We start from the raw sequence: 13,982 nt of genomic DNA on the forward strand, positions 1-13,982 counted from the left end.
CGGGCGTTCAAATCAAAATGTATATCGCGCACTTCGTGATTTTTTCGGTCAATTTAATCGTCCAAATGTGCGTACAATCGGAAAAATTGTGCAAAAGTTTGAGCAAACCGGGTCTGTAGGAGATGTGAAAACACCAGTGCATGCTCGTACAGTTCGTACTGCAGAAAATATTGCTACGGTTCGCGATAGTGTGGCTGAAGAGCCGTAACTGCATAGAACCTCAATTATGCCTCAGCGTCATCGAAAGTTTGGACCATCGGATGGAGGAGTGCCATCGAGACCGCGGCGGCCATTTGGTCGATATTTTGTTTTATACGTAATTGAGCCATACCAATATTATCATAATAAAGAGAAATTACAATAATTTCCTAAAAATATTGTATTTTATTCAAAATCAACACCGGCTCGTGAAACTTAACCGCCCTTTATATACTTTTTTTTGTTTTGTAATAGCATATCAATTTGAAGTTGCCTTTATAATAATCAATCAACAAAATATTAGCTTTTTAGAATAACGTTTTGAAGTGCCCCAAGCTTAATCAAATACAAAAAAAATTAATAATTAATTTTACGCAGCTATTAATAAACCTCATATATCGAAAGTTTTCAACTTTAACTTTGTGTATATTCTTTACAGTACTATAATAAAATAACAATAACAATAGTAATTAATAATATATAATAAACCCGACACAACTTATCACCCACAAGGCGATCTCGTCTCACTGAAAGGCATTTGATGCCACCCTAAAAGGCCATGAAAACGCTTTTAAATAAATTTAAGCACTAACAACAAACAAAAGTGAAACGGGGCCAGCTTACAACGTACGTACGCCTGTGTATATCTACAAATAGGCACGCCATTTTTTCGTTGCGCAAAATGAAAATTCCATTTTACTTTTTTTTTTTTCAACAATTATTAGTATGGGGGCAAGCTCTTATATCTGAGCTAGAAAGTCAACTTTCTGCAGATCTGCCTAAGGCGATTAAAAAAAAATTCCCTCCACCCTTATGCACATATTTGCCAACTTCAGCACATTAAGTGCATATCGGATTCAAACAATGAGACAGCCCAGCCCAGGTCCGTCATCTGTAGTTCCTTAAAAGCTAAACAGTGAACATAATAAACATTGGAATATTCTTTTTAAGCCGTTACTTTTGCATATATGTATGTATGTATGTATGTATGTGCCTAGTTGTTGGAAAATTGCTGATGTATTTTCGAATGTATTTATCTACAAGTAAGTAAGTAAGTAAATGCGTGTTTTTGCTTGAGAATGCAATACCTTTTTCTATACTACTGACTTTATGGAATATTACACATACATATGTACATATATGTATGTATTATGCTGCGCACAAGTATTTTTTGTAAGTACTACAACAGGCTATGTATTTTTTGATATTTACTCAAGGATTAAAAAGCTCAAAGCGTCGAAGCGTGCTGCTTTCGAACTTTCCATTGTGGCCTTACAATCGGTTTTTACCTTGATTGTAGTAGCTGTTGTTGTATTTAGAAATATTATACACGGGCATGGTCGCGTATTTATTGGACCCATAGTTCGTTGATATTGGCTTTCTAAATTGTGTTGGGTAATTGTTGCTGTAATTGTTGTATGTGTTTATGCGTCGACCTAGTAACATATACACATGTAAATTCATAGAATTATATGTATGTATGTGTGAATATATGTGCATGCCGGCCATTTTAGAGACATACTAAACGTTTTTGCTTTTGGCTTTGGCTTTGGCTTTGACGAGGTGGTGGTGGTGGCGGTGGTTTCGATCGGGATTAACAAAAGGTAAAATATTTCAGTTGGATATTAACAGCACTCAAAGCAAAGTTAAAGAGTTTAGAAAATGTTTCTTTCAGATATTAACGTAAGCTCCGGGAACATTGTTTCCAGCAATACGAAATGCTGTATTTTTAAACTGTTAAACGCAATCGAATTTTGAAGCTTTGCCGTATAGAAATTTGGTATTTAATGTGTTTGTTAATGAGTGACTATTTTTAAATGTTCAGGTGCAGTGTCAGTAAATTTTGTTGGCCAATGCATAAGTCATGAATTTTGCGAAAGCAAGAGGTTAAAGCATTTGATTTAATTTAAATAAAATTTCATTAGGCGCTTTGATGCCACAGTGGATCTCAGAAGTATACCAAAAATATTTTTAAAAAAGTTAAATATTTTTGTTTTTTTCAAATGTGACTCATATACGCCCATGTTCACAATAACAGCAGCGTGACATTTTGCAAAGCTTTGAATATTTATTAATTTCTTTTTTTATATGTTGTTTTTTATAAAAATATAGTTTAAACTACAACTAAAACCATACAACTTAAAGTGTCAAGCTTTTGTACAAAATTGAACACATTTACATAAAATTTTCAAAGTTTTTAAGTGGAATCTTTAGAAAAATTTAGAGTACGCGGCTTAATGCGCATAGCTTTTGAAATTAGTCGGGGAATGCCTGACCTCTCTCTCGACTGCAGCAAAATACTTCGCTATTAGGCTCATTTGGGCTCGCGGAAACCAGAATGAAACTGCTGGGCTTATAAGCTGGCTAGGCAGGGAACTCTGGAGGCGGTTTCATCGAGAGTTTCCTTGAGCACCTGTAGTCTATATTGCCCGTTTGGTGTTCATGCGATGAGACGGGATTGCTTTGAGTTCTTTCTGCAGAAGGCTCTCTCTGGCTTAAGGGGGAATCATCTCAGCACCTTCTTCTCCGCTGCCCTACTCTCTCCGGGCAAAGGTTTACACATCTGGGGTCGCACTTTTTAGCTACAACTGCGGATATTGCGGGTTCAAATATCACACACCTGATGGCATTCATCAGTAGCATGAAGTGGTTAATAAATACGAACGTAATTAGCCCTGTTGGTCGTCATCCAATAATTCTTTTTCTTCTACTTCCAACCAAAAAAAGTGCAAGCATTCCTTACTTGCAGAAAAACTCATAAGACGGACAACAAAACAATATGAAAAATCAACTTGAATTTCGAGCCACTTTAAACTGACAAAATATTGACTAACAAAAACAAAATTCAATGTGCTACAAAAATGTATACTCAAAATCTTTCCAAGAACTCTCATTAAAAAGTTTGAAATTTTGATGTAAGTTTGTTGAATATTTTTAAATTTCCTACAAAATTGAAACTTTAAGTTATATTGGTTTTTGTTGTGGTATAAATCGTAATTTCATAAAAAAAAGCGAGTCATTGCTTTGTAACAAAACCAAACAGAAAACTGTCGTACTTTCTTCTAATACTTGGAAGAAAAGCGTTCGGTTGATGGTCGGTATTATTACAGGACACAGCCAATGGGGTCAGCTTAGAGAAGCCAGACAGCACTGAGTATTTTCGAATTTTGGGTTCCGATGTCATGAGAATGATTAATATTCGTTCTCTCAAACTGGAGCATATTTTTAGATTTGCCAAGGAATCTGGATAATCTCACAACACTATCTATCTCTGTAGCTGTCTCTGTCTCTACCCTATCCTATATCTTTCCTTCTGTCACTTTTCTCCCTTCCTTCTTCACTATCAACCCTTTTACTTTCCAGAGCTTCGAATGCAATGGGCCTGAGTGTTTTAGGAATTACCAATCTTTCGGTGCTTCTAGCCTCGCCTTTTACAAATTTCATTAAATCGCGCTGCTGTTATTGTGAACACAAATACAAATGTAATAAATAACGCAAAAATAAAAATTCAATCATAACGAATTTTCCTAACAAATATATGTAAGCATCTATTTTCAATTAAACACTTATTGTATTCATACAATTTTCCTAAATTTCCGAGCAAGAAATGAGATCACATTTATACGCTACAAATACGCTAAGTCGTACATTAGTTACTGCGTTATAAAAAATATTTAAGCTCAAAATGATAAGAATTTGCTCGAATTGTTTCGTCTAGTGAAGGCTCTAAACAAACTAGATCCATTCCATACCACTTGAACAGTAATCGTCATCGTCGTCGTCGTTGTAATATTGAAGATGTTTAACATCCTTACCTTGTTGGCCAATATTGGTGCGCGGCAATGTGGCGTACGGGTTGACCGCAGGCCTCTGTGGCGCATACGAAACCGGCGACTTGGGGGCAGCGGCTGGTGGGCCAGAAGCAGCTCCGAAGGGTCTAGCGTATCCCTGATTGACCTACAAGCAAAGACGTTTACATATTAAAATTATATATTCGCTAATGCTATTCCATAGCAGTCAAATGTCTAAATCCACACAGAACTATTTTTGAATTAGAAGGCAGTTAATTATAACAACAACTAAACGAGCTCCAAACAAGTTACAGCTTAGACAAAGCCTTAGGTCGTTTCTGAGTCGATGCGCTCACTTACCTTATAGTTGATGTTTACACCCTTACCAGGCGGAACGACACTACGGATGACGCTGCCCGTTAAGGTAACGTATTCACCGAATGGCTGGTCGTTCAGCGAGTCATCAAGTGCCGATGATTGATTTGCCAACATTGCTGATGTGATCTCTTTGGCTGTGTCGTGGGTATTTTCCGACTCACTTAACTGTCCACCTTCGCAGCGATTGCTACTCTTGCTGTTGCTGCTGCTGTTACTGTTGGCAGTGTCTAAAGAGGTCGCGTTATTGATTATTGCACTAATTGCTGTTGTTGTTGGTGGCGGTAGGGAAACTGCTGGTGGGGATGTCGCCGATGCTGTTGCTGCTTTGGCAACCTGCTGGCATGGATTAAAATTTAATAAATTAGGGGGCGTCGTTGCTATGGCAGCAACAACCGAAGGGTGTGTGGTTTTTGACTTTGCTGTTGCTGCGGCTGTGGCTGTGGCTGAGGATGTGACTGCGACTGCGGCTGTGGTTGTGCTTGTTGAGTTTAAGTTTTGAATTGATTGTGGATGAGCGACCGCTGATATCTGTGTTGTTGGTTGGTATGGTGGGGCGGTGTCATTTAAGCGATTCTGACTGTTATTTGTAACGATAGTTTTGTTTGAGTTTTTACTATTGAAACTGTTGTTTGGGGAATTGTCAAGAAATAGCGGATTTGTTTGTGTTTTATTGTTATTGCTGTGTGTTAGCAACTTGTTGGAATACTCCTTCAAAAATTTGCTATAAACTCCACCTGACGGTGAATTTTTGCTACCAACACCACTTCCCGCTAAACCACCGCCATTGCCATACTGATTTTGTGAATTCATATCATTTTCATTTTGTTGCCGATGCGGCTGTTGAATCATCTGTATTGGTAGAGACGGCGGTAGCGGTGGAGGCGGTGGTGGTGACGACAGTGAACTAATATCCGCGTCTCTGCTAATGCCACACACCGAAGAAGACGACGATGAGGTTTGACGAGAATGCAACGACGTAGTAGAAGCGTAACCACTGGACTTTTCATCCACTGCAACGGCGGATCCTGCCATTGACGTTGGTGGCGTTCCCTCTATACCCTCTACAATGGCTAGATTGTGAATTGAATGTGCTTCCGATGACATGGACGGGCTATTGGAAGTATTCGAAAGCGTTGAGAGGCTGCTGCTATTTGTGCGTGTGTGTTGTAATTGTTGCTTCGTGTCGGTTGTGTTATCGTCAATATAGCCACGGCATTGGCTATCGATTTCTAGCTGTTGCAGCAAGGTGGGCGAGGGAGGCGGTGGCAGTGGTAAGTCAGTATTGTCCTCTTTATTTGCATCGGTCCATTCGTGAAGCTGTGCTCCCTGGAGGTGTTATTTTTTCAAAGGCGAAGCGGCAATGTTAGTCGGTTAGTAAACGCACAACAGCGAACAAAGCGAAAAAATCATCCGGCGGCAAGTAACAGCAAGAACAAAAAATGCGAAAAAAAGAACATAAATTATCAATATTGGCTAAGTTCTGTTAGTTGGTTTTTTTTTTAATTTATGGAGCACGAATACATATTAAGGCTATTCACAATTAAATGCCTAAAACCTGACATCATTACACTGGCAAATTAGCGTGGCAACACAACAACAAAACGTATATATTAGCTTAGGGAAAAAGTAATCCATTATTTTCGCGGTAGATGGCTGTAGTGATCGATATCTTGTCAAGTATCGATCAAATAATTTCAAGTTTGTGCTCGTTGTCAAGGTGACATTTCACACTAAAATCAGTCTTTTGCTAGCAAAAAAAAAAAAAACAAAAAAACAAAATTCTAAAGAAAACACCTCAGCTAATTTATGGCTATTTTACTGAAGTTAGAGTCTTATAGCTCTGACTGGAAGCACCCGCTTGTTAATTTAAAAAAAGGGCAAATAATCAAATAAATAAGATTATATTTTTTCATTTGTTTACACCAATTTTTTTAGCCCTTTATTTCCCGTTTGTGGAACAACATAAAGACGCACGCCATATATAGGAGGAGGAGCTCGGCCAAACACCTAAGAGAAGTGTCAATTATTTAAATGTTTTTTTTTATTTTTTATTCCTAAATTTAGTTCTCTAATATGGATCGGATATCGTCGAATTTAGAACTATAGAAAAATAGGAAACTTTCAAACTAATTTAAATTGATTACTGCCTGTGAAGTGTCACTGATTTCGATCCACATTCAACTTTCAATAAAATTTTGAATGCTATTTAAATTTGTTTAATTATTTTAACACAGATTATACGATTTATGGAAGGAAGCTGGTCCCTAGAAAGGCGTAAACTAGCAATTTTTTTTCCGCATCTGTTCATACAATAATTTTTGCAATTTCTGAGGTCGAGCGATCGCATCGTCACCAACTGTTTTCTTAAATAATAATCATTGAAGATTAATGCTTTTTGCGGCTTTAATTATGATTTCTTCATTATTGAATGAAGAATAGTTGCTGAATGCGTAAAGCTTATTCGCTATTTCATAGTTTATTTATAGCACCGCAATGAGTCGAAACGACTCCACTCAATATCGGATTTATTTGGCAAAGCTGTACTTCTGCATTTAGCATTTTGGGTCAAGGTCAATTCATACGAAAATTCACGAAGTGTTAACACTGAAACAATTATTTCCGCGATAGGTTTTTCGCCAGCATGAAGGAGTTTTCCAAAAGTTGCACACAAGAGTTGATGGCCATGGTGTTATGTAATGAAATCACACACAATCCTGTGAGAAATATTTTATTTTCTTTGAAAACACAGCACTTTTTCGAGAAAATTCGCTAAAGTTCCTAGAAGAATAGGAATTAAAAATTGTCGTTTTGTGGAATTATTTAAATCGTTATCTCTTTGAATTTGGTATATTAAAATTCAACAAATAAAATATTAAAGTTGTCGTATGCGCTGCAGCGGTCGGCAAGAGCACGGACCACCATTCGAACGCGTTGGATAAAAGCAAACTAAGAGCTTGCCAATTACATCGAAATCACTGCAACGGTACGTGTGATTTATTCGTCAATAAGTGCCAACGCGACTGCAAAACACTTTGTACAAAGGCGGTGGGAGCGAAAGCAATTAGAAGGGCGCTGATCGTGACGTGCATTTACTTTGTTAACATAGAAATCTCTTTGATCAATGCATCCTATTCTAAGACAAAGTCTTCATTTTTAATTACCACTAAATTGTGTTGGATCACGTATAGGATTAAAAATCAAATTCTGAATCATTGAATATTTCATAGATATACACACATACATATATATGTGCATACCATAGAGTAGAGCGAATGGAATTAAAGCGCTTACTAAGTCACTCGTATTCTTCTCCTATCTAACAGTCCAACCACTCAGTGGCTTTGTAAACATAACATTCGTTGGCAAATCTAACAGTCCAACCCCTCAGTGGCTCTGTAAACATAAAATGCGTTAGCATTTAAGTGAAAAAAGTCAAGTGAATGAGTGAATCACATTTTTAAGTGATTGATTTGAATAACGAGTGGATGACATCTTTGATATTTTTTATGGACCAATTGAAAACTAGTCCTATAATTACAAATATGTTTGATGAAGTTGCGAACACCGTTGGAAAGCAAAATTTCTTACAAGTTTTTCGTCTCCTGTAACACCTATGAGGCGTTCCTTGGAGTGTTTGAGGGAAAGAATCTGCGGTAGATGTTTGGACCCTTTCGCGTTGGTGATGGCGAAAATCATAACCATAGGCGATGGAATACTGAGCTGTATGAACTGCCGAACGATGACATGACAAGATCCAGCGGCTTCGTTGGCTGGGTCATGTCATCCGAATGAATACAAAGATTCCGGTTCTGAAAGTATTCGAAGCGGTACCAGCTGCTGGTAGCATGAAAAAAGGAAGTCCTCCTCTGCATTGAAAAGATCAGGTGGAAAAGGACTTGGTTTCACTCGATGTGTCCAACTGGGGCCGGTTAGCAGGAGAAAGAAACGTTCAACTGGGCCAAAATTGCGTAAACGGTTATAGCGCCAATCAAGAAAAAAAATTGTCGCCTATCATTTAATTTGGACGACAGTTTTTGACAATCCATTTAGTGACTATTTCCACGGGTTCTTTCTTATCACTCTAATTCACTTCAATGGTTATATTTTCTTCGCTTATATAATTTTTTTCTACGATATTGCATTCAAGTCGGCGCAAGTGGTAATTGATTTGTAAGTGTGTGTGTGACCTCCAGAATAAATTCGGTGCGGTGTCATCTTTGACATACCCAAAAGTGTTCCAAACTATACTGCGACCCGCTCTTTTGTGCTAAGTTTAAAGATGCCTTTCAAAATATTGTTTTTTTATGTGATACTCGTTTAAAGGGTTGTTCTGGGTAGTGTTTGATTCATCATTACTAAGTACAGCTTGAAATGAAATTTTGAAAAAATCGTGCCAAGAAACATCGAGAGATTTGCAACTACTAAAATACTCAGGCTAAAAAGCCCATTGTATTTAAAACCCTGAAGAGTAAGGAGGTAGATAGTAAGTAGTAACATTCACCTACAATTCAAAACTTACACCTTCAGTATACATTTTCGAAGCTGCTTGCTCTTATTTTTTCAATAAGGTACTTCCAGTCAATATCATTCGCATACGCCATGATTCAATAATAAATGGTTCTGTATTCAAGCGGCTTTCTCGCTTCCACAGAAAAAATCCAATTCTTCCCCCAAATCTCTACTTCCCAAATGCAACAATAGATTAAGCAGTGTCAAATTTCAGTTTGAAACCAATCTTTTATTATTTAATCGTGCGAATACGCGGTTCGTTTGACATACACCAGTTTTGCAGTTAAATAATTTCAGTTAAAAAGAGGAAGAAGATGAAGTACTTGAAAGCAAATGAGTGCATAACAGCTTACTGTTAGTGAGAAAATTTACATACGATTCACTGCTACGAGTCACGCTTGCAGTGAGCGCACAGCAGTGAGTTTACAAAGCCCACGTTGAAATGCTCTCTGACGTATACATATAGTACGAGTATGTTAATGAAGACATAAGAACTAGTAAATCTTAAAAAAACACTAATTCAGTTAAATTTATTCCTATGTTGAATCCATTACGATTTGACTCTAAAATAGTTTTCAGTCATATTAAAGCAGGCCAATTGAGTTGTAAATCATGCTGCTGCTTTATTAATCATTACCCCAATTTTAGAGAAATGGAAATAGACGCCCATGTGTATGCAGCATATTTACACACACACATACATACCCATCTACATACATATGCAGCGTTGTATTTTCGATTTGCATTTGATGGTGTGTAAATTGATTGCCAAAATGCTTTATAGTTACATATCTGCATACGCTGCTGTGTGTGCCCGCTACAAGTTTATTCGATTTCGTTATTTTTAGAACGAATTTATTTTAATTTGGTGCTCCGATATATGTAAGCAGGTGCCAATTGAAAGGAAGTCAGTGAGCCATAAAATTTGTATACACTCAATTTAATGAATGGCAAAATACCTATTTATGTCGAGCTGATGAGTATATTTGCTGTCTGATTATGTAATTAAGTGTACCTGAAACTATTTTAACAGCTTCCTAAATGATGGCCTATTCAATTCAACCTTTCATTGCACTTGCGGCTTTGGGTTAAAAAAAATTTTTCTTAAACATGCAAAATTTTAATATCAAATAAAATGCATTTCATGCAAAATTGACATGTACCTACTCGCGCACCCTACGTGGACATAGGTACGAGTACATACATACATACATAGCTACAGTGCGCGAAAAAATGCAAAACATTTCCGAGTGTTCATTATTTGAGAATGCAAACATTTCAACCGAATATAAAGATTTACGATGGAAGCAAAAACAAGGTGGCGCTAAATTAATCATCAAATCTTATTTAACTTTTTTACTAAATAAAAAATAATAATAATTTTGAGTGATGGTCATCTTTTGCAAAAATTATAAATCTTCGGATAGGGTGACTAATTTTGCGCCACCTTGTACTTTATATCGCGCGAAATTTTACGCAAACCTGCAAACAATAAATATTTGCGATTTAACAGAACTCAAAAGACTTTGCGTCCCGGTATTATTTTAGGCGACCTGTTAGATGCCAAGAGTACCCCAGGCACACTACAAGTAGCACTTACGCGGCGACCTGTAGTATGTAAAAAATTGTGCTATCTTTGCAAATTCTCATTCAATTTCATCACTGTTTTTGCAAGCTTTTCGCGCACTGTATACATCACCTTCACACTAAAATGGCATTTGCAATGGAACTCAAATCGGGTATGCCATCTCATGTCGTTAGTAGCTTTTTGGCCAAGTATTTTGATTTTCTCGCTCATTCTTTTTTATGCGGACTCGTATGCCCGTATTATATATAAATAAGTATCTATATATGTATTGTAAAAAAAAAATGCAATAAGCAAAATTGCAGCGTATTCAAAAAGTTAACAGCAGTTTTTAAATGAAAGCTATGAACATAAACTCGCTTCTCGAGCGCAGCATAAAGAAATGAGAAATTGCCTTATGCCCGAATTATTTCGTGTTTTGGTGTGTTCTTGTATGTACTCGTATGTGTTAATGGGCGCTTTCAGTTGCGACAAAAAAAAATAACAAATAGTTTTTATGTGTGTACGTAGACGTGTTGGTATGCTTACCGGAACAGGAGATGGCTTGGCACTTCCGCCATTAGAGTAGGGTATGTCGCTAAAGCCGTGAGCATTCAATGCGGACGAGATGGTGTTGGCACTTAATTTGGTGTTCCTGAAAAGTTAGATAAAATAAAAATTTAATTGGGCGTTGAAAACTTAGACACTTGACAACTACACTATATGACAAAATCAACTTTCAATTTTTTTAAAGAGTCAATCCAATCCAATTTTTTTAAAGAGTCATAAGTAAAAAAGTAATTTATTCGACTTTCGAAGTTAGTCTTCGAAATCGAGATAAGGAACTTTCGTGTTCAAAATCGGGGTTTAAGTAAAAAATTATTGAAAATGAATGCGTGTAAATAAATAAAAAAGTAAAAATATGGTCCTGATCCGCCTGTTCCACCTATTTAAGTATCACATAATTTTTTTACGAATAATTTCAATTTATTGCAGGTGATACTAAGTAGGCAACTGAGCAGTAAAGTCCTCTCTCGACGAACAAAACTAACACTCTTCAAGTCTCTCATTATGCCCGTACTAATGTATGGCGCAGAAGAGTTGACGATGACAACATCCGATGAGACGTCCCTTGGAGTTTTTGAGAGAAAGATTCTGTGGAAGATTTTTGGACCTTTTTGCACTCTGACAACGGCGAATATCGTAGGCGATGGAAAAATGAACTGTATGAGCTTTACGACGACATGGATAGAGTGCTGTAAATAAAGATCCAGGGGCTCCACTTGCTACGTCATGCCTCTCTATTAGCTCCAGACGCTCCAGCTCTGAAAGTATTCGATGTGGAACCAGCTGGGGGTAACAAAGGAAGAGAAAAGCCTCGCCTACATTGGAAAGATCAGGTGGAGAAGGAATTGGCCTCACTTGGTGTGTCCAACTGGCGGCGGTTAGCATGAAAAAAAAATGACTCTAATATGCATAATTATATACTTTGTATTTGAAAAATTTGAAGAAAAAATTTTAAAATTAAAAAAATACCTGTTTTGTACAAAAAACTAAAAACATTTTTCTAATTAATAATCTACGGAATAATTTATTTGTAATATAAATAAAATATTCAACCACGCTGGAGGAGCGTCAAATTCTGAAAACTAATTTGAATTTACCCTGCATGTCTAATGGTTTTCTTTTCGAAACAAATTTCATCTCATTATATACGCACATTTTCGAAAATACTAATAAAAAACTCAAAACTTTCATAAATTAATTTAATAATAAAATTTATCACAACAAAATATACATCACCAAATATAATAAACTTAATTGGCGTATTAGCAGAAATATAAAGTTGAGTGTCGAAAACAAACTCTTACTTTACAATCAGAATCTATGGAATTATGGAATCCGCAATGCTGCCACCTGCCCATCTAGAAATGGCTCTAAAATAGATCTTCCAATAGGTCAATGACCCAAAGCATACGACAAAGGTCCTTAAATCATGATTCCAGAAGAATAAAGTAGACGTGAGGGAGTGGCCCCCACATTCCCCAGACCTTAATCCTATAGGAAACTTATGGGAAATTTAAAAAAAGAGAATTGATCGCAGTAATGTAACAAATGCTGACCAATTTTTCCTTGAAACGTCGAGAAATATACCTCAGATCATCGTCGGCAATTTGATAGCGTCAATGCCGAGGCGGTGCAAGACAGTTATTGAGAGCCATTTATCTACCAAGAAATGTTAAGTTTTTCTTTTAATTTATTAAAAATAATGCGCTGCTTTCTTTAAGTTGGGCATTTCATTATTTTTTTATTTAAATCTATAATTATTTTTTTGTTTATATAAATAAACTTCCATTGTTTATGATAAAAACAAAATAAAAGGCCTTAGGCATTTAATTGCTGTGCAATCGAGAGTTTCTTCTCCTATTTGTAGTGTACATCTTGAAGTTTTTCCAAAAATAGATGGACCAACAGTTTTATGCTGGTTTTCATGAGGTGCTTTTTGAAGGCAGAAAGACACACTAAAAGGACTACGATTAACGTACATTGAATGCACCCAACGAAGACGTTGACCACGCGAACAGAAGGGCAAATAAATCATTGTAACACCAACGCATATGGGTTTTTATAGGCGGTTTCATTATGTAAGAAAAGAGCCTTTGGTTGACGTACACTTTTTCTATTAGTGAGCTTGGAATTCGGGACTAACCGAAAGAGAGTCGCGCAAAAACACACTTGGCTGCAGTGGCGTCATAAAACTAAGAGGTTTGGGCCGTGTTCTCTTTCGATTGGGAATATTTGTATATAAGTAGATATTTTTTAGCAACTAAAGGTATCTATAGTTTCACGTCATACTTTTACAAATGACAATTGGATTTTATTAGTAGATATTCAATGACGAAAATGCATTCAGAGGTTAGCCATTGCCTGATGAAAGGAGGCTGCTATTAGAGGATGCTTTTCTATAATTTTATTGTTACATCGTAAAAATATTCACCAATGACATGTTTGTGTATATGTATGTTCATATATGTATAAGCTTGCTATAAGTATTTGGTAACTGAAATGGCTATCAAAACAATTCACCTACTTGGCGAAATTTCATATTTTCACTGTTTGGTGGGTTTGGTGGATGGTATTTGATTAACATCAACATGGGCGGCCGCCAACGCAAAACATTTGCATTTTAATTAGTAAATGACCAGTTTTAATGGAATTTTCAATGGTGTATAAATGTCTAATCAGGTTAGCATAAATGGTTGCCCGTAGGGAGCGCAATAAATCAAATTCGTCCTTTGTGGTATCATTACAGAGGAACAAATTGGAAAAGATGGGGCACAGAGTTATGCAGGAGTGTATTTTTATTTTATAAAATTAATTTGTGTATTTAAAACGAATAATTTTAGGTTTGAACTGAATTGAATATTTACGAATTTAATAAACCAGAATTTTTTGAAATGCTTTCTTATGATTTTTAAAAGGGTTAGTTTAAACCATTTAATTTGTATTTTCATGCTTTTAATTTTCTGTACAGGGTGCGC

The 13,982-nt window shown here is 36.4% G+C and overlaps 1 protein-coding gene across 9 annotated transcripts in view; it reads right to left on the reverse strand.

Moving 5' to 3' along the window:
- Nucleotides 1-13,982, reverse strand: part of LOC129245026 (PDZ and LIM domain protein Zasp) — a 113,572-nt gene that overhangs the window by 14,020 nt on the left and 85,570 nt on the right. For 6 of the 9 annotated variants that reach the window (XM_054882978.1, XM_054882976.1, XM_054882984.1 and 3 more), the window contains 3 exons: nt 10,990-11,095; nt 4,350-5,693; nt 4,014-4,155 (listed from right to left, as the gene is read on the reverse strand). In XM_054882978.1, the coding sequence (XP_054738953.1) occupies nt 4,014-4,155; nt 4,350-5,693; nt 10,990-11,095 (1,592 nt within the window). Of the gene's footprint in view, nt 1-1,487; nt 1,635-4,013; nt 4,156-4,349; nt 5,694-10,989; nt 11,096-13,982 lie in introns of all 9 variants that reach the window. The other 3 variants (XM_054882981.1, XM_054882983.1, XM_054882979.1) reach the window with 2 other exon arrangements.

The sequence above is a fragment of the Anastrepha obliqua genome, chromosome 4, assembly GCF_027943255.1.
Source record: "Anastrepha obliqua isolate idAnaObli1 chromosome 4, idAnaObli1_1.0, whole genome shotgun sequence".
Taxonomy (NCBI): Eukaryota; Metazoa; Arthropoda; class Insecta; order Diptera; family Tephritidae; genus Anastrepha; species Anastrepha obliqua.